Source organism: Penicillium citrinum, assembly GCF_028827155.1.
Source record: "Penicillium citrinum strain IBT 23319 chromosome Unknown utg000001l:1.0-4955037.0:1.0-4956770.0, whole genome shotgun sequence".
NCBI classification, from domain to species: domain Eukaryota; kingdom Fungi; phylum Ascomycota; class Eurotiomycetes; order Eurotiales; family Aspergillaceae; genus Penicillium; species Penicillium citrinum.
Genome location: NW_026622686.1, coordinates 1,025,640 through 1,047,283, shown reverse-complemented (window position 1 = coordinate 1,047,283; position 21,644 = coordinate 1,025,640). Strand labels below are relative to the sequence as shown.

Sequence of the window (21,644 nt, the reverse complement as noted above, 5' to 3'; positions counted from 1 at the left end):
CTAGAAGTGAACCAGGCCATATATACAATTCGAGGACCAGATGCATTTCTAAGGGAAATTGTTCCTTTATAGACAACGAGGAAATAATCACGACCGTACAGCGAAGTTCCTGGTCTGATCCAACCTCATCTCACAGCAGATCCCCGTCCCCATTCTCAAGATAGACGAACGTAACTCCATGAATAAGTCAAGTTTGCGAACAGGTCAAATTGTTGAAAGGAGCCAGCAATGGCGTCGGGTTGCCGTTGCCGTCGAGCAAATAAGAGGCAGCCACATTTGTATCACAATGTGTGACAATTTTGTTACCCGAGTTCCAAAATATCTTTTCGATCCATTCGATCTGTTGTCCCCAGGCGAAGAGTTCGTTCATGAATTCTGACGACTTGGCCCACGAGCTACTCGTCGGAGCGTCACAGTTCAGCTGCCTCGGTGCAATTTCGGTGATCCATAAAGGTTTGTCGTTGTACTTATTACGAAAGGTGTTGATAGCAGTCTTGGCGTCATCGATTGTGTGGTTATAGATATGGACGCTGTGCGCATAGAAATGGTCTCTGCATTTGCATTTCTCATAGAACTCAGGAAGCCAGCTGCTCATTGGGAAGGCCGGCACTGGTGCGATGAACTTAGTATGCTTTGCAGTCGTTTTCAACAATGGTTCAATAAGATCAGCAGCAGCTTGAGGAGTCAATTTCGTCTTCCCTGTTTTATAATCCCAGTCGGGCTCGTTGAATGTGAGCAGGAATTCTGGCGGACTTGTGCTGGTGACCATTCTAATGGCCTCCTGAACAGCATCTCTGTTGTCACCCAGCATGGGTATTTTCTTCTCATATTGATGCTCATTAAAGGTTATCCAATTCTTGGCGGCTGGCATCTTGGAGAACCAAGAAAACAACTGAGAGTCGGGGTGCGATCCAGGCCCAGTCTTATTACCTGGCCCATTGAAGACAATATTGACAAGTCCAGCTGAGCACTTTGCCGCTACCCCTGGCGGCGCAGTCAATATGCCATATATGGCCATCGGTAGGAGCGATGTTGATAACGTTAATTTCATGTTGAAGTTGTTTGAAGATGATCTATCTTGTCGTTTGGTTTTGGTTGATGAGCGGTTGTGAAGAGAGGTGGTGGGTAGAGACGTCAGACTTTATATGAAGACCAGCAAGAGGAAATCATCACCCAAAATAGTCTCTGGTGGCCTTAAAGTACATCCCTTTTTCTGTCACAGCCTCTCAGCTCCGTCGAAATGCTCATATCCATCCATCATAGGGCACAACTTGTGTTTCCCAGGTCGCCTTAAGCCTATGAGGACCCAACGTTGCATTTCAGTTTAGATCAACAGTACCGATTACCATTTATCGCGGATGAAGGGCGGGATGAGTACACGAACCAGCCAATCCATGAATGGCCAGGTCAGGCGGAGGTCGGCTCGGGAATCAGCCCTCTATTGTGGAGATCGGCTCGGGGATCAGATTTGTCATTGACGCTTCTACGTTGGAGATCATCCTGCCACCTCGCGGTAGGTCAATGAAACTTTTTAGAACTTTGCTTCATCCACGGTCAGTCTGGGTTTCTTTAAGTTTTCCCCATGCACTAGAGTACAGTAAAGCCAAAGTCAAGAGGGAATCACACCATCCATTCTCTATATCTTTTGTCCACTATTCTGTTATTGAAAATATAATCTCGAATCATTGATACAATCAGTACATAGTCCCTCTTTATCGCCATGATAATTCTGGGCCACTTGGTACAGGAAAGAAGAGGCAATCAATAAGGCTGATTCTGAATTCTGGTACAGAATCATTTTTTCTCTGTACTACCAAATATTATTAGTTGATTTAACCTTGCGATTTTCCCTGGGACGTAAATTACTGCTCAGAACTGCATGTATCTATCTTGATATGTTTTTGGGGATATAAGTTATTCAATTGTAACCATGTTGGCAATTTATTCCGACGAGTACGGTTCCTTGTATGCATTAGTAAGATATTAATTTTTCTCTCCACCTGTGCCACGGAAATGAGCTATCAGTGAAAACCAATCCCATTGCTCAATCATAGAAAGTGAGGTATATTCATTCCCTTGCCTCTTTGAATCGAGCGACGAATCTCTCATATTCATACTCTATCAAGGTATCTCTGCCGGCGCAAGTATCCGGCAGAAATGTGCATCGCCACATTGTCGGTCCGAATTTTGCTTTTCTATGTAATATCTTGCTTTTAAGATGGAAATTCCCAACTCGTCAGTGGATAAGTCCTGAAAATCGCAATAGAATTATGGATACCCTACTGCAACACTTTTAAGGGCCTGGGAATACTTTTTCCCTGATAAAGCCACGAAAACTTACAAAGAACGGATTTTAAATCATCGTAGCCGACGTTTCTCAAATTGAATACCATGGAATACCCAAGCACTCGACCTCAGTGCGAATAAATAAGCAACCCCAAAACCAACGTGGAGAACATCCCAAAACATGTCCAGATAATATAATACATAGTCATCCCACCAAGAACTAAAAGTATCCTCAAAATCATCACATTTTGTCGTACATGGCCGCTGTTCCCAGCCCGAATGAGATTAGTCTAATTCATGAATTACACGTCTATGCCCCTTGTGTTTAATATCCAGGGACCCAAGCTCGTGCGGAGGAGGCTGCCCAATTTCGTGGATAGCAGTTTGTTCTGACGACATTTCGGAGGCTTGCCAAGCTGAACCATCCCTGTAAGATACATCTTGTAACGCAGACTGCGTTTGCGAAGGAGCATACGTGGGTTGAGGTAATGGCTGCTCCTCGTCGGCGACAAGCTGTTTCCTGCGGCTGCAGCAGGTAACGACCTGCTTCCTGAATATAAGAAGCAGAACTATTGTCACTGCTGCAAATGAAACGACTACTACACCGGTTATTGCGCCGCCAGATAGGTGGTATGTTTTATCTTCTGGCGAATCCGATCTAGATCGTATGATACGATTGATTTCTGCTGCCGCTGACAAGAAAATAAATAATGTCAGTGTCTAGCAGAACAAGTGTCTGAAAGTATTAAGTCTTTGGGAAGGGTTTGCTCTATTCAAAATTTACTCACTGTGCGAGAGGTTGGAAGTGTTTGTAGTCATCATAATAAATCCGTACAAAAAGAAGGTATTGCTTCAAAATAGATTGTTGGAACGCCCAAGGGTCCGAATCTCTTCAGTAGGTTGAATACTTGCTCATGAATCAGAAGGGGTGGAAAAGATAAAAACTTTGTCACAGAAGACTTCATAGTTGTTTGGAATAAAAATATTAGATTTGGGATCGACATTCGCTGCCACGAGGATTTCGGATCGGCGATACTACTGGGTGGAGTCGGTTTAAGCCTTATGGTTGCGCAAAGGAGGGGCCTTCGGGACGGAGATCGTGTTACAGCTTGAGGGCGAAGAAGCCTTGGGACGCCTAATCTCTGCACAGAAAAGGTATGCCAATGGCCGAAAGCGAAGGGTTGATCGGTCGGAGATGGGCTGCACAGCCCTGTCGCAAAGCCGATCAATGAAAAGGCACCGAGACGTCTCGATTGGGTTGATTACTGGTACTTAAAGTTTCAAACGATCGTATCAATGGATTTTTTACCAAGTATGGCTGGCCCGCCTTTTTTATCTGTTGGCACACCCCGACTCTATTGCCTTTGAAGAAGGGTTTGTAGCACACAGGTTATCCAAGGAGACACTTTCGGATTTTATTCTGAATAATTCTAAGGGAGCCCGACTAGGAACTGTCTTTAGAAATGTCCTCCGGCTCGAGGACGATAATCTTTGATATTGTGAAGTAGTCGCGATTAGTCCTTGATCACAGCGCTGGGAGAACTTCCATTCTGCCGTTATTGATCAGAGCAGAAGAAACACATGGTCTGAGATGGATCTTGAAAGTGACATAACGCACGCATCGAAGCCTCCATCGGTTCTGTGGGTGTTAATTTGTGTTTTATGCGTGTGGCAGGGAAACCGCCACGGGGTATGCGTGCGCAGGTACTTGGACGCCTTAAGCCTCATATGTATGACGGGCTATCTCCAAGTCCAGTTATTCTTAGTTCTGCCCCTATTTTAAAGAGATTCGCCAAGGCTCATCACGACCTGGGACAAGCAACGATCTCTTTTCACGCAACTTCTACCCCTGGCGAGAACCTGATTACATATATTCGAACACTGCTCGTCGATTTTTCCTTATTTACAAGATTGTCACTCAAGAGACTCGCTACTGGCGGTCGATTGCGAAAGAACACCAAGGTCGGGGCATCGACTGCTGCGATATCTGCGCCCGCGAGGTGGGAACTTCAGAGGGAGTTTGTGATCAGTGCAATGACGAGGTTTCCAAAGTCAGCGAAGATTGGTTCCGAAATGCGCTCGCTTCTTGGGGAACGGCCCATTGATTACGAACCTCTCGACCCAGAGCCTCCACGATACGGGCGACACAAGCACTTTGAGATCAATGATAATGAGTTAAACTATAATAATGTCAGATTTGAGAAGATCCTCAATTTCTATGAGGAGCTAGACGAGCTTGAGGGATACAACTATTTACAAGATTTACGAGCGCAAGCTGTGACGTTCATTGTAGCTCATAGGGAAGCAGAGTGGCCTTCGAGGAAAAAAAAAGGTCGATTGAGAAATCTTCAGATACTGACAGTACGAATAGGCCTGGGCAATGAGCGGCTCATGAGCGAATTTTTGAAAGGCACGTCCATCTTGAGCGGCCCTGACCATGAGCGTGGGTGCTCATGAGCCTGCTCAATCCGCACAAAAATGGATACCCTTTTGCATTATTTAATACCAGTAATTTTGGTTGTACTGTAATTAATCCATTAGCTATGGCAAATTACCAAAATTACTATTTCTATTGTACGAAGAGAGATATATATGCAACATTTGTACTATTTTTTTTTGTTGTTGTTTTAATTTCATTTTTTTTTTTATAATAAATATTTTTAAAAAAAATCTAAATTGAAATACCTGAATAAAAATAGATTCATTCTTGATTTATTTTCTGAATTTTCTATATTTTGTTGTACTACAAAATGACTAAATCAAATAGTAAAATTCTTCTGATCGGAAACGGGGATATACCAAAAAATGAGATCTTAAGTGGTCTGGCTATTTATGAGCGGCTCATTTTTATTAGTCAATCATTAGCTATCTAAAGCGGAAACCGGAGTGGACACAAATCAAAACACCCAATCATTAGTTGATCTGTATTGTTATTATATAAATATTCAGAATTATTTATTGAATTAATATTCATGCCTGAGTATATATCTACGTAATGTAGTAGGCAGTATCCACCTGCCCACCAGCATAGGGATTATGTAAGGAAATTGGCCTAGTTTGGAAGGGAGCTTATATACATTCATTTAGATAGCATCTTTAGCATCACACAGAGTCATTCACACGAGTTACAGTCTATTCGAGAAACTGCTAGCACATAGCCCTGGTTGGGGTGTTGTTTACCCTCATCCTTCTGCCCCATTCGGCCTGCACGTACCGGCCGTGCTGCCTTGAGCATCCTACCCCGTTACGTAGATATATAAAAGACACAGGTATCCAAGATACAGATTTCTCGATTGCACATAGTAAGATTAGGTGTTGGGACGGACTTTTTTAGGACTAAGTCTGGAAGGACTAGTTAATAATCTCTATAATGGAGCATAATTGGCGTTCTAACTTGCTACACTTTTTGACGACAAACGAGCACCGAATATTACTACATTTGACGCCGTTTTAAAAAGCATTCATCAATAATTGATGGATTAAGACCGCCCGAAATTATCTAGATATATCAATGACTAACAAATAGCTATATCTGGTTGTAGTTTCAAGAGGAAAAAGAAAGAGCCTCGCGCACAGCATAAGGCACCGGTCTCTTCTTTGCAATACAGACAACCCTCGGAGTCGTGACCCCAGCACCGCGCCCGGCCTCCTCATATGCCTCCTCAATAAGGTCATCAAGAAGTTTCGCCTCTTCCTCTCGTCCATCAGCCTTCATCTGGCCATTGAACTCCTTGACAGTCATCAGGTGAATCTCTGTATCGTGGCAGATCAAGTCCGGCCGCCCATGATAAAATGTCAACTGACTCTCTTCAAACCCATGCTTAAGCAAATGCAAAGGTAGATCAAACACCCAGTCATGGCGACCCTCCGAGTGCACAAAGTCCCTAATCTTGTCGAGTGCCTTTGTCTCAAGTTTATCGTCTGTCTTCTCAACATAGGTGTGTGCGGTACTCAAATCGTCCCACTGGATCCAGCCACCGGGCTTGAGCAGCTTGATCACATTCTTGATCACAGGGCTCGGGTCTCTTCCTGAGATGGTAAGGAGGAGAAGACGTAGGTGGATCACGTCATATCGCTCCTCCAACTCGGCCGGAACTTCGTCGAAAATGTTCCAGTTGTAGAGGCGGTGGATGTTGCTGGGGCGCCACGCAGGGGGCGGAAGTCGAGAGAGGTTAATGTCAATTCCATCGAGAATAGCATTTGGGAAATCGTGAGCCGTGTCAAGAAGCCAGAGGCCTGTTCCTGCAGTGATTTCGGCAATACGAGGGTGATCTCCAGCGGCGTCTCTGATGACGGGGTGCAGAGTATAGCCGAGGCATTGTTTCCAAATGAGGTATTGGTAGTTCAGCCGTTGGCTTCCAGCGTGGCCATTGTCGAGGAGGTAGCCCTTCCCTTCGCGCAGGCCGAAACCAACGGTATGGTTGAGGGGCGAAGTCTCGGTCATGTTCTGGAATAACTTGGATGGAATCAATGGATATATGGGCAGAGAAGGAGTGATAATGATGATATCGAGTAATTGATAGATAAGGAAGTTGGAGGGTAATAGTGCCCTATTTATGTGAAATACCCATGGTGAACGTCAAGGAGCCATCGTGCTATTTTCAATAATGAAATTGGACGAAGTCGATCATCGTTCGGAAAAGGACAAAATTACCAAGCTCGTACGGGCTGAGTCCCTGATCGTCAAGAGTAGTACTTGACTAAGGAGTACTCCTACATCGTCACAGATCTACGAGTGGTTGACCGATCTTTCAAACAACCTACCCTAGGGTATAACTACCAACCAATGAGTCGCCGGCCTCGGAAAATGCGCGCCAGTATACATGTCAGAGGTCCGATGATAAATGTAGGCCCGTATTCCAGATACCCAGATGAGATTTTTCTGTATGAGGACTTAGCTGTTTCGATACCGTAAAATTACAATCACTGCGACAATGCATACTAAGAAGGCTCAATCCACAGGCCATAGAGCGTACTCTCCTTGGTATGTGGCCCTAGAATGGGATATCTTGTCTCGGGTCTCATGATGTGATTTACATTTGGTCAATATATGTCCACGACCTGCATAATATGGATTCAGTACATCTCTGTGAAACCATAGCATCAAGTATTATCGGTAGTGGGGTAATACGAACAAAACTCTCACATCGAGCTCTTTTAGTTTTACTTGTAGCGATCGACGTCTCAGTTTCCTAAAGAGGTCTTAGAAAAGGAATTCTATAAAGCTTTGTGGATGACACCTAATTACCTATTAAACTATCTATTGTTGAGTAACCAGTATTAATATTGATTGTACTACTCAAAGAGATCTTCAAAATCCGCAGGGGCTGATCCACACGAGCTGAACTTCGGCACATGCGGAGCCACTACCTGCATAAAGGACTATACTACTAGTGTAACGGGATAGGATGCTCGAGACAGCACGGTCGGTACGTGCAGGCCGAATGGGGCGGAAGAATGAGGGTAAACAACACCCCAACTAGGGCTTTCTGCTAGCACTCTCTCGAATAGACTGTAACTCGTGTAATTGAACTCTGTGTGTTGCTAACGATGCTATCTAAATGAATGTATATAAGCTCCCTCCCAAATTAGGCCAATTCCCTTACATAATCCTCCTACTGGCAGGCAGGCCGATACTCCCCCACTACACTAGGTCATACCGTCCCAAAGAAGCAGGATATCGAGGCTATATCCAAGAAAGCTTCTGTTCAGCCGAGATTGTCACTGCAGTACAATTTGAATCTGGTCGATCGGCGTTTACTGTCCTTATGGTCGTGCCGCGGTGCAAGCGTAGTAAATGCCTTATCAGAAGTCGAAAACAGAAAGGTTAGGTTTCCACATCCTGACCATGTAGTATCATACTGTCAGTCGGTGTCTATGTGTACCCCCACAATCAGGGGAAACATTAGTCTGACAGTTTGCCTACATTAGCAGGTTCTCTCTCCGAGGATTTTCCACTACTATCGTCTTTGAATCATTCAATCGAGCTCCTCGGGATCTGTTCGAATGATCTCCCCCCCCCCCTCTCCCCCCCTAAACAAATAGAATAGAATAGCACTTTACCGACACAAGATACTATATGCTGTGGTGCAATCGTTGTCGACGGCGAAGCTCTTAACATTTCTCCGACCCCGTCAGACTGGTGAGCTCGCAAGAACCCCAGAAGCTGCAGAATCAGCACCAGTAGGAGTGCCAGCACAGGCACAGGCACTAAGTGAGTACGAATATGAACCCGAATCAGAACGCAATCTTACAACAGCTGCATCAGTCCAAGAGCAGCGGAGCGAATATGGGAAGACCCAGTCCTCCTCCTCCCAACCGATGTCAATTCTCTGGGAATCCAGATCCACAGACGCTGCTGAAAGAGGACTAGGCGTTGTTTCGTGGCTCTTCAGGGTCCTTACATACCACGGAACGAGGTCGATAAGGAAATCCAGGGTGTCAATGTACTTACAAGGGTTCGTGATATTGACGATCTTCCCACGATTCAAGATACGGGTTTTTGACCTCTTTCAAAGGCTTTTATTCTACTTACACGGTTCTTCCTCTGCGTGGCGCACAAACTAGGTAGTTTGTGTGCTGGAATGTACTAAAAATACAGTATAATCTGCTCCTCTAACATATTCACAAAATAGAAAACGATCCTTTCGTGCAAATATCGATACACATCATATCTCCCTACGTGCACTCAATCTTCACGATATAATTATCGATCAGATCACTAGATCTATCCACCAAAGAATCACCATTTGCAAAACCTGAGATCCCTGCGATGGGAGCCTGTCATATTGATGATAAATGGGCTATGAACTGCGTAAAGGGAGCCTCCACCACGCAAGCCCTTGCGTGGGGAGGTATACCCGACTGGAGTTGGGTTTGCCCGAGATGTATTTGATCAGTGACTATCCAAAAGTATCTCAGCCTCTTCTCTCAACAGGACGCTCTGAATGGGCTATCCATATGCGAATTCTGTTCGGGCTTTGGTATTTTGCGTCGACTATACTGTACCCATCTAACACGTGAGATTCTGTTATCCATTACTCCTGGAGAGTACAGCAAAAGACCGTAGATGTGTATGTCATTAATTCAGTTTCAGCTCTCTTTCTTTTGTATTATTTTCAAGGTATTTCAATTTCTTTAAGAGCTGGATAACGATGGAGCAAATAGGCTCCGACACGTAGAGCCAAGCAAAACTTCCGAGCAAATTATCCCTAACAATGTACACGAAAATTCAAAACTACGTATTTCCATCACTTCACTGAACATGCTCGTTTCCATTGCCTAGATATAAAGCTAACGATTCGAGGCTTCCCATATGGATACCTGGCCGGTAAAGTGAAATAATCGTCGACTAACGGTAAAATTGTGATGAAACTGTAAATATTTGGAAGGTCCATGTCTTCTTTCAGGTCCTTAAGAAATTCATTTATCTCTTTTTCGTTAGTCTCGAACCCTCGAGAAACTTGACAGCACCAACATTCGATTGTGCAATGACCAATTCCTCTTCTCCGACCTCGCAATTTACCTAAGTGACAATTTTCGCAACACCTGCAGTCTCGCCCACAACAACCACCTCTGGATATACAGTCTTTGACAAGAGAGTCGCGAAGGTACCACGCACGATCTTCCTCTGATTTCATCAAATGTCATCTTAAGCGGCTTTGGGGGTAGTAGATTCTCAAGTCTATGGGTGGCAGTTTCCAGCCCAAAAAGGACCCTTTCTAAAGTTTCATGTTGCATATCGTACTTTTCAAGTTTATTTGACTCCTCGTCGCTTCGATCAGTCTTCAAGAGAGCCCGTTTTTTTCGTTCCAAACATTCTGTTCGCTGCACTAGACATCGCAGAACCTCATCCATTTGTATGATACCAGACAAGATGGACACATCCACCAGTGATCCTTTTCCGTATGTCAATACCCATTCCTCTTCCTCGTTTAAACGTATGAGCTTGAAGTGGCTGGTATAATCGGCAAGTTTAAGCGCATCCCAATTCGAGCGCTTCATGGTAAAATCGCCAGGCATGACTTTAATTGCACCGAACGATACAATTTACGACTCTGAGATTGTGTGATACTTTATATCAAGCAAATCAAAAGGTGTTTTTGAGGTCTTGACGTTGAACACAAAATTGAAAAGAGCAATGAAGAGAAGTCGCGGGACTAGATTTACCATGAAACATGGTATCATAATGCGATGCACCGCCGCCCAGAAGAGCTTAGTACTTTGTTCTCATAAAGTATAGGTAGAAATTAGAATGATGACGATATTCTAACCTTGGAAATGCCCTGAGCCTAAGCATTCCACGCGTGCCCGGTACGGGGTCGGGAGGGAACTGTAGTGGTCATAACAAGTACATCGGAAAACGATGCCTGCATGCCTGTTGTCAATGTTATGTAATGGATCTAGCCTGATTGGGGTTTCTAAGCCCACAACTCTCCTGGTATATTCTTCCATGGTTCCCCGAACCCGAAATGCCAAGACAAGCTAGACCTTATTGTGAAAGATACAAAGAATAGTAGCTTTCCGGTTTTTTTTTGCAAATACAGGTACTTACAGAATGAAGTTATACACCATATACTTACATGTGTAAGAGAGTGTACGATCACAATACCGGTTGGCTGGCTGATCACTCATTTATGGCAGGCGGTGAAGATGTTGTGGCTTGGGATAGAGTTTCAAAAATCATGTTTTCCGCAAGCATTCGGCAAAGGGACAATTTTATAATATCCGGCGATCGCTCAAGCAATTAGAGATAATTAAATATATTCCGTCGCTTAGTCTATCCCAGTCTATGTGATACAAAGTATTTTGATGTCTTGTTTATCTGTCAGAAATGCGATATCAGAAAAAGAAGGCGCATCGGGCCGATAGGCGATCGCGGGAGGTCTATCGCTATTTTCAGCCAAGCAATCCAGCTGCGTTGAATTCAACGTGGCTTCCTTTTGGCAATGAATCGAATTCAGCAGCGAGCCTATCGGCATCAACCCCCGCTTTTGCAACGGAGGCTTCCACATCTGCAAAAGTAATCCACCAGACTAGTAGTCGGCACAGTTCCAATACAACTTTGACATCTTTCGCACAGCTTGCAGCGTTAGGTTTGAATGCCGAGCGCTGTTTAATTACGTATTTGAGGCGGCCCCTGATCCATCGCTTTCGGAAGCTAAACGAGGCAGAATCATTGATCGAGAAACACAATACAACCTTGCGGAAGCGACGCGAACGATTGATGTCAGTGATACCAGCTCATTCATCAGTCCAGGGGATGGCCTTTGGCTAGGAACTTCTACCGTGAAGGAGGCATGGAGCTTATGTCAGGTATGCCTTTCAGTTTGGCCTGAAGTCTTTATTTGTACGACTGATCCCATTCATTCATTATTCCAAGGAAACAATTGCCCTTGAAACAGATGACCTGTCTCAGAGATATCCATCATTTGTCGTTAACAATCTCAAGGAGGATGCGCGTTTTGATTCTCTACCATTTGTACAGGGCTCGCCAAATTTTCGATTCTATGCGGGAACACCTTTGAGGACAGAAAATGGTATAAATATAGGCTGTTTGTTTATTCTGGATCCAGTTCCACGCCTTGGTATATCGGAAGTCGAGAAAAGGTCATTGGGAACTATTGCTTCCCTTGTTATGGACTTTTTGCGAGTGAGCCGACAGGCTTCAGAAGGGAGGCGTTCTTCGCGTTTATCAAGAGGACTAAGACACTATGTCGAAGGCAGCTCAACATTCATTCACAATATTGAGTCATCAACACATACAAGCTTGCAGAGTTCGTCTTCTCGGTCCGTTCGCTTTCGGTCTACATCAAATAAATCGAGCAGCAAGAGTTCTACGAAACGCTCGAGCAGATCTGGCACTGGCGATACACAGTCACACGAAGTTCCTTCGGACGGAAGGGCCCCTATGACATCTTCTGATGCGTCGACGCACGTTTCCGACGATGACGAAGAAATCAGCAACGCTCCACCTTCCAATCAGAAAAATAGCCAACAAGGTAATCGATGGGCATTCCAGCGCGCCGCAAACCTGCTCCGGGAAAGTCTAGAATTGAGGAAAGGAGGTGGGGTTGTGTTTCTGGAGCTCGGAAGTAATCACATTATCCAAGAAGAGACGGGTGCATTTTTCTCTATCGAAACAAACATACCTGCTCCACTTCTGGCAATATCGACAGAAGATGAGCCTTTCGAAGTTTCTGAAGGCCCGAAATCTCTCCCAGCTGCCTCAGACGTTGACTCCGCTTTCTTACAGCAAATAGTTCATCGTTATCCCAGAGGCAGGTTGTGGTCTTTTCATCGCGATGGCACTCTGACATCATCGGATGAGGAACGACTGACCGGCGGCTCCGCCAGTGAGGCTTCTGACAGCGGACTGAAAGATACCCGGCAACGGACTAAAGCTACTGAGACAAGTATGCTGAACGCATTTTTCCCTAAAGCCAGCCAGATCATGTTTGTTCCACTTTGGGATGCAGCTGCATCTCAGTGGCATTCAGGCTGTTTCTGTTGGAATACCGACGAAACTGATATCTTCAGCCCTGCTGTTGATCTCAATGCTGTTATGGGTTTTGCTTCGTCTGTTATGACCGAGGTCAATCGGGTTGACTCTCTCAGAGCGGATCGTCGAAAGGGAGACTTTATTGGCAGTGTTTCTCACGAGCTCCGTAGCCCTTTACATGGTATTCTTGCTGCTGCAGAGTTTTTGGAAGACACTTGTCTTTCTGGATTCCAAAGCTCACTGATCGAAACTATCAGGTCTTGTGGCCAGACTCTACTGGATACTATGAATCAAGTACTCGACTTCACCAAGATTATGTCGTCTGATAGGAAGCAGAAGCGACTTTCACGAATTGCTCAAGACATATCGGAGCCAAGCACTCGACGTGTCTCACGCCTGGATCCACTTGTGATCACGGATGTCTCCCAGCTTTTGGAAGAAGTTATTGAAAGTGTTTGCCGAGGCCATTCGTTCGGGAAAAAGTCTGCCGCTAAGATCGATCAAACAATGCGTGTGGCTACTCAGTCTTCATCATTTAGTGGCCATTCCGATAAAGATCCAACAGACAGTCGAGAAGACGTTCAAGTGATCATTGACATCAAAAATGGTGACTGGATGTACTTGACTCAACCAGGGAGCCTGCGTCGTGCTGTGATGAATATATTAGGGAATGCCCTGAAATATACTCATCACGGCAAGATCGTTGTTCGGCTGGAAGTCGATCATCAACGCTTGGATATACCGCGTCGTCAAGGTTTGGAAGACGAAGTCAAAATTACCGTCTCAGATACTGGAAAGGGAATCTCTAAATCATTTTTGCGGGAAAAGCTTTTTAAGCCATTCAATCAGGAGGACCCTTTAGCAGTTGGAACAGGACTTGGGCTTTCAATTGTCCGCAGTCTGGTGAGGAATATGAACGGGAGAATCGGAATCGAAAGTAGGCCGAGCGAGGGCACTACTGTGACTTTGATGTTACCACTCGCGCGCCTTGTGGGGAAAGATACGTCCTCTGTAACCCCTCACTCAATCCCAACCTCCTCAGAGTTGGATCTTCATGGCCTGCGACGACTTCGCCATTCACATGCTCATAAACGTTTTGCAATTTGGGGTCTTGAAACAACCGCTATGGGCCAAGACGACATATTCTGGGCGGCAATCCGAGAGTATATGACAATGTGGTTTTCAATGCAGCTTGTTCCTCTTTCCCCAAATGAGGAGGTCGATTTGATTTTGGTTAAACAATACAATACAAGTCGGATTGCACGTCAATTGTCTCCTGGATATCGCGGCCTAGTCCTTGCATTCTGCAATGATCCGGCGGAATTTCGGAAAAATGAGAATGAAGTGTCGGAAATTACCTACAGGTTGGCTTTTGTATGGCTCCCATGTGGACCACGCAAATTAGCAAGGGCTATTCTCGAGATCCTCGATTCGTCTTCTGAAGAAGACAACTACCACTCTGGCACGCAAGGTCCCAGCTTAGCCAAAATTGCACCCGCTCTTTCTCCCAATATTCAAGCCAACTTTACTCAAATTCCTGACGCGGGAGTATTGAATCCGGAGAAAGATGCAATGCATAGGACTACAGAATCGAGCCTTGCGAATGGCCCCGCTCCATTTCAAACAACCGAAGACACTTCATCTGCCATTAGACCATTCCCAGCTGCTGAAGCTTCGGCATCTGACATCGATAATTCCCAGAAGCATCAATGCGCCCCACGGATCCTGGTTGTTGAAGACAATGAGATCAACCTTAAACTGATATTGACTTTTTTGAAGAAGAGGGACTATCATGTACTGGACGCCGCTACAAATGGAAAGATGGCTGTCAACTTGGCAGAAAATAACTGTATCGGTTATGACATAATCTTTATGGATATGTCGATGCCAATAATGGATGGATTTGAAGCAACGCGCACAATCCGGTGCATTGAAAGAGAGAAAGATGGGGGTAAAGCTGCATTTATAGTTGCATTTACTGGGCTGAGTAGTTTCGAGGATGAGACTAAAGCATTTGCAGCGGGTGTCGATATGTTTCTCTCAAAGCCTGTTTCTTTTCGAGACGTTGCACGGCTTCTTGATGACTGGGAAATCAAGCGGAAAGATAGCTCCAAGGAAGTTAGAACTGCCTCGTAGCTTACCATTTGCTCAAATTTGGATGACCAATTTATGCTACTGGGAGATAACTGGGAGATATTCATTAACCTCAAAGTAAGTACAAGAGTAGATTTGGCTCTAGGAGCTACGCTAGTGGAAGGATTGATCAGAAAATTTCGGCTAAGGCAGGCGAAACCCCAAAGTGGCAACTTTTGGGGCATACAGGTAAAAAACACAGTTGTCGCCAAAATAATGGTCCGGTAATTTACAGTACGTTTCCAAAACAGATGAGGCTGATAAAGGCTCTTCCGAGAATAGTTTAGTCTCTCTTAGCATTTAGAGTTCGGGGAACAATGAAAGAGTACGGGTGATGACACCAATTTCCGGAAATACTGTACGTGGGGATATGCAAAAATAAAGAGATCCGAGGATCCTTCAATTGTAAAAGGTGAGCTCTATATAGTCAGAAAGAAGAAAGTAAGTCACCTAGTGTTTGTTCATGAAGTGAAAAAAGGCCGTTTCTTTCAAACAGACTCAGTGTGATACAGGGCAGGGTCTTTGTACGGAAGAATTGGCCAAAGTGGTGGAACCAGGGACTGTTACAACCGTGATTAACGTAAAGGGCACTGATCGGATGGACAGAACGCCGAATAGTATTCGGCGTTCTCTATATAGTATATAGTCGAGATAAACTATTCCAGCAAGATCGAAAAACCAAATACAGTAATGAATTGAAGCATACCCTTCGTAACACCCCAAGGTCTAGTCTATTAGAAACTTCGTACTGGTCTACTAAAAAAATCAAGGATGCCTCCTTGACGTGTGTATGTATAATTGCGGGCCGTTTATATCCATACAGGATATTCGGTAATAAAAAGTAGTTAAGACCCATTTCACAATCAGTCATTCGTACTTTGGTATCTGAGAATTGTTTATGCTCATACACAGAATCTTTGGAATGTGCCCAAGCACGACTAAAGTTCTCGGTCCACTTACAAGAATGCATCATATAGTGATACCAGGCTTTGGAAGATTCATTCTCCACTGATATCCACAGTTTGCATATGATTGTCTCGAGCCAATATACCCGTATATTTATGGCGTGGACGCCATACCACTTTTGGGTGTTTACGAGAGGCTCCACTTATCATCCACAGTTCCCATTTCACCAAGTCAGGACCTCTCCTCTATGGCCTTGATTTCCATTCTTCTAGGCTTTCAGGATAAATAAGGCAATTCTCAAGTTCAGATTGTCTTCCACGAAATATATTTTCTTCAGGAGATATTTGTCGATGGCCGGGCGGGAAATGAACACACTCAAGGCATGGGCGAGGTGGCGGCCCCTTGACTCTACTGAATCTCGAAATGGAGAAATTATACGTGGATCCGACCAGGACCATGATAGTCAACAATTTCGGATCTCGATCGCTGCGCCCGCCCAAATCCAAACGCTTTCAAGCCGTGAGAAATCCTGGAAAAGTGGTTGTGCGTTTGATGGAGTCATTGAGCCTGGTGAGAACAACCAGGCTGTATACAAACGCGTTGTGGCACCCATCATTCCCGACGTGTTGCGGGGCCGGTGTTGCAATTTCTTTGCATATGGGCACTCGGGAAGCGGTAAAACACATACCATGGTTGGCTACGATTTTGCAAACGAAGACGAATTTGGGTTGTGCTTTGCAGCAGCGCGTCAGCTGGCGATTGCCCTTGATGGAATCAACGCAGAGAAACATACAGACAATTTCGGCATTGGCCTTCGAGTGTACGAACTTCGAAAGAACAGTGCATATGATCTACTCAACAACCGTAATGAATGTTTCGTCCGCGAAGGCCCTGATCGACGAGTTTATATCCGAGGCGAAACAGAAACGCTAGAAAACGGAAAAGTCAGGGTCCGACCGATTGTTACCAGGTCATGCTGGAGTTTCGAACAGCTCCAGCAGGAACTACAAGATGGTTTGAAGCATCGCAAGACCGCAACATCGACTATACATGACCAAAGCTCACGTACGCATGCAATCATCGAGATGGAAATTATTACTAAAGACCTCCTTGCTGCGCGTGACAGCGTCGTTGAGCGGCAATCAGAGCTTGTTCCAGTGGGGAAGCACGCAACAGATGTTTACATTGAGGAACAACTTCGTGCAATGATTCAAACCAAAGATGGGAAATACATACCAAACCCAGATTACAATGTGGACCAGAAACGTATCAATGATGCGGAGACGAGGAAAGCCGAGTTTGAGTCTCGAGTCAGAGAGGCAGAGGAGCACGAATCTGAAGTTTTCGCTAGGGCTGCTCATGTTCATCAATGTGTTGGTGGAAAGCTTATTTTCGTCGACTTGGCTGGTGCCGAATTCCTTTCAGGTATAACTGGACCTGGGCTCAAACAAACCCCTCAGGAGAAACAACAAGGGAGGCAGATTAACACAGATCTTCTTGCATTGAAAGAGGTGATTCGAGCCAGATCGCTTGCTCAATCGCGTATCCCATATAGGTCTTCTCCATTGACCATGGTGCTCCGTCAACACTTTGAAGCATCAAGTGATGCTCAATCGTCAATCATTGTGACTGTTTCCCCGGGGGCGGAGCAATACGCAGCTACAATGAATACATTGAAGTATGGAGATCTGGTCGGATTAGCAAATAAACACAAGGGATAAATAGCCATAGATTTGAACATCAGAAAAGCACGCATGTCAACTTTTTGCAAGCTAAATGCCATTTACAGGATGTCTCACGGCTTAGACATGGTAGGTCTCTCTCAATAAAAGAAAAACTATGTACGAGCATCGTGGATGTAGAGTCATTGCCAGCGAATTCATCAAGACGGTAGCCGAATTTGAACCATTCGCGGCGAATTTCGGCCTATTTCGTGGATATTAGTGGTTTGCTAGAAATTCACAAGCGGTGGAAGCTTACTGGGACTGATCCATCATTTGCAAAGAACCAGAGTAGACCTTTTATAAAAGTAGCTATTTCATCAAGGATCCTCTGTCGACCCTCAGCATCTGCCGTAGGCCATTCATCATTCATACCAATGAGATCAGTAGAAAGTACTTAGCCCAGTTTATCTCGCTGCAACTATTCTATGTTCATTATTAAAAGGTTTTTTCTAGGGTCATGGGCCGGTGACAAAATGCGTTGATGACCGGCTATTTGTGAAGCAGGTTTACTAGACCTGCTTCGAGGTAGTACCTCAATATAACTGAGCTGAGGGAAGTAATTGATCTACTGGCATGTCGTGTGGAAGACAAGGCATAACGAGAGTAGCAGTGAACAGCTAATGGTGAATGAAAAAGTACCCAAATATCACATTCTATACAGTTTTGCTATGAACCAAATATGTAGACTTCCATCTAGGAAGACTCGATAACCTTATCCTTGACATAAAGATCGACATACTGGTCAACATCATAGTTCTCCAGAGCAGGACGGTCCCAGCCGACCTTCAGGAGCTCATCAACACGAGCCTGGTCAAAGTGAGCCGAGATGTGACGCTTGTACTTGGCCAGAATCTCGGGCTTGGCCTCCTCACGACGGAGACGGTGGCCAAGGGGTGCCTCGACGGAGACCTCCTCGAGAACGGTGCCGTCGTTCAGGGTGACGGTGAGAGCGTTGGGGATAGTACGCTTGGTGGGGTCGTGGTAGTCGACGGTGAATTGGGGGTCCTCAACACACTTGATGCGCTTGCGCAGGTCCTCGACCAGAGGGGAGGTGGCGGCCTCGGATCCATCGGCGTAGTCGGAGGCTGTCAGGCGGTTGAAAGAAAGCATGGTGGCAACCATGTACTGAACACAGTGGTCACGGTCGGCGAAGTTGTCCATGGCCTTGAATTGCTTGTCGATGATACGGATGCAGGCCTCGTGTGTGCGGTTGGTGATCTCCTTGATGTCTTTGGCGCTCTTGCCCATCTCGGCGAGCTTCTTGTTGATGATCTCGGCGGCTTCGATGGCGGTTTGAGAGTGGAACTCAGCTGTGAGAGAAATTATATTAATTTCATGGACAAATTTCTTCGAAAAATTGAATTGCATTGACATACCAGGATAGGAAACCTTGAAGAGAACATTCTCCATGACGTAGCTGCCATAGTCACGCTGGAACTTGAACTTGTTGCCCTTGAACAGGACATCGTAGAAACCCCAGCCAGGGGCAGAGAGAACAGTGTGAAGACCACCCTCGCCCTTCTGCACCTTCAGAACAAGGTTGACAGCACGCTGGCAGGCATCACCGGCGGCCCAAGACTTGCGGGACATGGTGTTAGGGGAATGGCGGTAAGTACGCAGACTCTGGCCATCAACCCAGGCCTGAGTAATGGCATCGGCGGTCTGTTTCTCGGTGAGGCCGAGCATCTTGGAGACGACGGCAGTGGTAGCAACCTTAACAAGGACAACGTGGTCGAGGCCAACCTTGTTGTAAGAGTTTTCAAGGGCCAGAACACCCTGAATCTCGTGGGCCTTGATCATAGCCTCGAGCACATCGCGAATCTTGAGAACCTTTCCATTGCCCAGGTTTCCACCAGCACGGTTAGTACGGGAAATCCAGTCAGCAACGGCCAGAATACCGCCGAGGTTGTCGGAGGGGTGACCCCACTCGGCTGCCAGCCAGCAGTCGTTATAGTCGAGCCAACGGATCATGGCACCGATGTTGAAAGCACCATTGACGGGATCGAGTTGGTAAGGGGTACCAGGAACGCGGGGTCCATTGGGGACGACGGTGCCTTCGACGATAGGACCAAGGAGCTTGGCGCACTCCTTGAACTTGAGAGCCTCAAGACCACATCCCAGGGTATCCAGGAAGACCAGACGAGCAGTATCGAACTGTAGCAAAATGGTCAGTGTCATTCCCGGAGCGGGGTATATTTTTTTGTTGAGGTGATTTCAGGTCCACTCACAGCCAGGTCAGAATCCACCTTGTATTGGTGAATATAGTCGGCCATGTCCTTGATCTCAGGATCGTAGGACTTATCGGCCTGAACCGGCGGGGCAGCAGATTGACGGGCAGCCATGGTGGAAAACTGTGAAGTCCGAATTTGACGAGGGACCAGTTTGGAAGCAGGAGAAGGAGAAGTGAAGGTAGAAAATCTGGAGACGGGGAGGCGGGCCCAAGTGCGGGGAGATGAGTGGGTCAGCCGTCGCACGGCGGGAAGGGACATTGTGGGATTGAGGGACAGGTGGGAAGTTGTTGAGTAACAATGACTCAAAAGAAGAGGGAAGGATGATTGGGAGGAGAGGAGGGAGGAGAGGAGGGAGAAGATAAAAAGAACCAAAGGTGTCAAAAGGGAAGAAGGGGGGAAGAGAAGAACAGGAGGAGAGAAGATCAAAGGCGGAGAGGGCGGAGAAAAAGGAAGTTGTCAAGCTGACTTCATTGCCGAGGCCGGTCGGTTAGTGTCGGCTGAGAATCAACAGCTTCATTATTTACCCAGTATTGAGCATATATATATATATGGTACATATATTTGCTAGAGCAATTCATTATCAATTGTATTGACTATCAAGTTTAATTCTGACTACTTTACTGAATATCTTTCAGTATAACACACTCTACAGATACACAATCAGCTGCAACATGAGCGACCGGCGACTTTTTTCCTCATACACTGCTATTCCAATTGACTTTCTACTGTCCGAAAATCGGAGGTATCAATTCAATGTTTGATTGGCAGAAACACTAAAGTGAAGCGTCTAACGACAGTACTAGAGCTACAGCTACAGCTAACATACTCAACAACATGCGTACTAAACAATATAGCAAAATCCGATGATCGGAGTATTCTGTCCCAACGAATTGACAACATTCCCATTTCTTGTTTCCATCTTATCTTATTTACTCAACCCCGGCACATTTGCTTCTGTACAAGGTAGCCGCATCCACGCCGGCGTGCAGCTCCATGTTTCCTCGGCCCGGTCTCGGTCTCCTCGGCTCCCGACCTTCACATGGGGTGATCACCCACTAACACATCCTGTCTGCTTCACGATCAGTGTGAGTCGCTGCATGACTTGTAACATAGAATATGCACGGACACAGATAAGATATTTAACTTAGCGTTCCAACTTTATCTGATCCAAATGTGTCTACATATTTGTACATAGTCCGCTTCTATTAGGTAAGCGGTTCATCTGTGGCAGTAGCAGTGGCAGTCAGGTCTCAATAGCTACCACCGTATCGAGGTCGGCGCGAACATTTGAATGCCGTGTGAAATCAATTCTTCTAAAATTATTGACATTGATAGAGTTACTATGGTTTTTCGTTTTAATTCATCGGGGTAGGTTACTCATACACTTCTACCTACGAAAGACGTTGCAGTGGTAGCCCAAGTCTCATGGTCGATATATTTAAGCACCATTCACAGCAATCACCCCTTCAGTCTCTTAGATTTTTTCCGCAGTTCTGTTTTTCGCTTTTTAAGTGCACTCGTAATTACATCTATGGAACATGATGGCATCACCTTGAATGGATAGCCAATTGTGCCATCTTGCCATCTGGCTCGGATGGAACATCTGCATATATATATCCTGAACCAATGTAGGGTACCGACAAGGTCTCACGGGCTTATTTCACAAATCAAAGTTAATTGTTACCTTGCCTGTATCGCATTGTATAGGATATTGTCAGTAACCCCCCCCCCCGGAATAGGTATTCGGGGGGGGATCGTAGGTACGAACAGATCTCAGGCCTCGCCTGACGTTGAGCAACAACTTTGTTAACCGAAAGAGTATTGAAATACTCTTTCTCGACACACTTGATCGTGTCTTGAATG

The 21,644-nt window shown here is 45.5% G+C and overlaps 7 protein-coding genes across 7 annotated transcripts; 3 read left to right on the top strand and 4 right to left on the bottom strand.

The window, feature by feature from the left end:
• Window positions 1-187: 187 nt before the first annotated feature.
• On the bottom strand, window positions 188-1,051 carry N7469_000406 (uncharacterized protein; the record flags this gene model as incomplete). Its single annotated transcript, XM_056639326.1, has 1 exon — window positions 188-1,051. One exon carries the CDS (start codon window positions 1,049-1,051, stop codon window positions 188-190), a length of 864 nt encoding a protein of 287 aa, XP_056505083.1.
• A 2,826-nt stretch (window positions 1,052-3,877) lies between these two features.
• On the top strand, window positions 3,878-4,743 carry N7469_000405 (uncharacterized protein; the record flags this gene model as incomplete). Its single annotated transcript, XM_056639325.1, has 2 exons — window positions 3,878-3,976; window positions 4,072-4,743. The coding sequence occupies 2 exons, from the start codon at window positions 3,878-3,880 to the stop codon at window positions 4,741-4,743; spliced, it is 771 nt and encodes a 256-aa protein (XP_056505082.1).
• A 1,087-nt stretch (window positions 4,744-5,830) lies between these two features.
• On the bottom strand, window positions 5,831-6,730 carry N7469_000404 (class I SAM-dependent methyltransferase; the record flags this gene model as incomplete). The annotated part of the gene is made up of 1 exon (XM_056639324.1): window positions 5,831-6,730. The coding sequence occupies one exon, from the start codon at window positions 6,728-6,730 to the stop codon at window positions 5,831-5,833; it is 900 nt and encodes a 299-aa protein (XP_056505081.1).
• Window positions 6,731-9,811: 3,081 nt separating this feature from the next.
• Window positions 9,812-10,308, bottom strand: N7469_000403 (uncharacterized protein; the record flags this gene model as incomplete). The annotated part of the gene is made up of 2 exons (XM_056639323.1): window positions 9,812-9,916; window positions 10,003-10,308. The coding sequence occupies 2 exons, from the start codon at window positions 10,306-10,308 to the stop codon at window positions 9,812-9,814; spliced, it is 411 nt and encodes a 136-aa protein (XP_056505080.1).
• Window positions 10,309-11,119: 811 nt separating this feature from the next.
• On the top strand, window positions 11,120-14,923 carry N7469_000402 (hybrid sensor histidine kinase/response regulator; the record flags this gene model as incomplete). The annotated part of the gene is made up of 3 exons (XM_056639322.1): window positions 11,120-11,409; window positions 11,460-11,601; window positions 11,669-14,923. 3 exons carry the CDS (start codon window positions 11,120-11,122, stop codon window positions 14,921-14,923), a joined length of 3,687 nt encoding a protein of 1,228 aa, XP_056505079.1.
• Window positions 14,924-16,176: 1,253 nt separating this feature from the next.
• On the top strand, window positions 16,177-17,547 carry N7469_000401 (kinesin family protein; the record flags this gene model as incomplete). Its single annotated transcript, XM_056639321.1, has 1 exon — window positions 16,177-17,547. One exon carries the CDS (start codon window positions 16,177-16,179, stop codon window positions 17,545-17,547), a length of 1,371 nt encoding a protein of 456 aa, XP_056505078.1.
• Window positions 17,548-18,243: 696 nt separating this feature from the next.
• Window positions 18,244-20,039, bottom strand: N7469_000400 (putative 2-methylcitrate dehydratase; the record flags this gene model as incomplete). The annotated part of the gene is made up of 3 exons (XM_056639320.1): window positions 18,244-18,860; window positions 18,927-19,704; window positions 19,779-20,039. 3 exons carry the CDS (start codon window positions 20,037-20,039, stop codon window positions 18,244-18,246), a joined length of 1,656 nt encoding a protein of 551 aa, XP_056505077.1.
• Window positions 20,040-21,644: the final 1,605 nt, after the last annotated feature.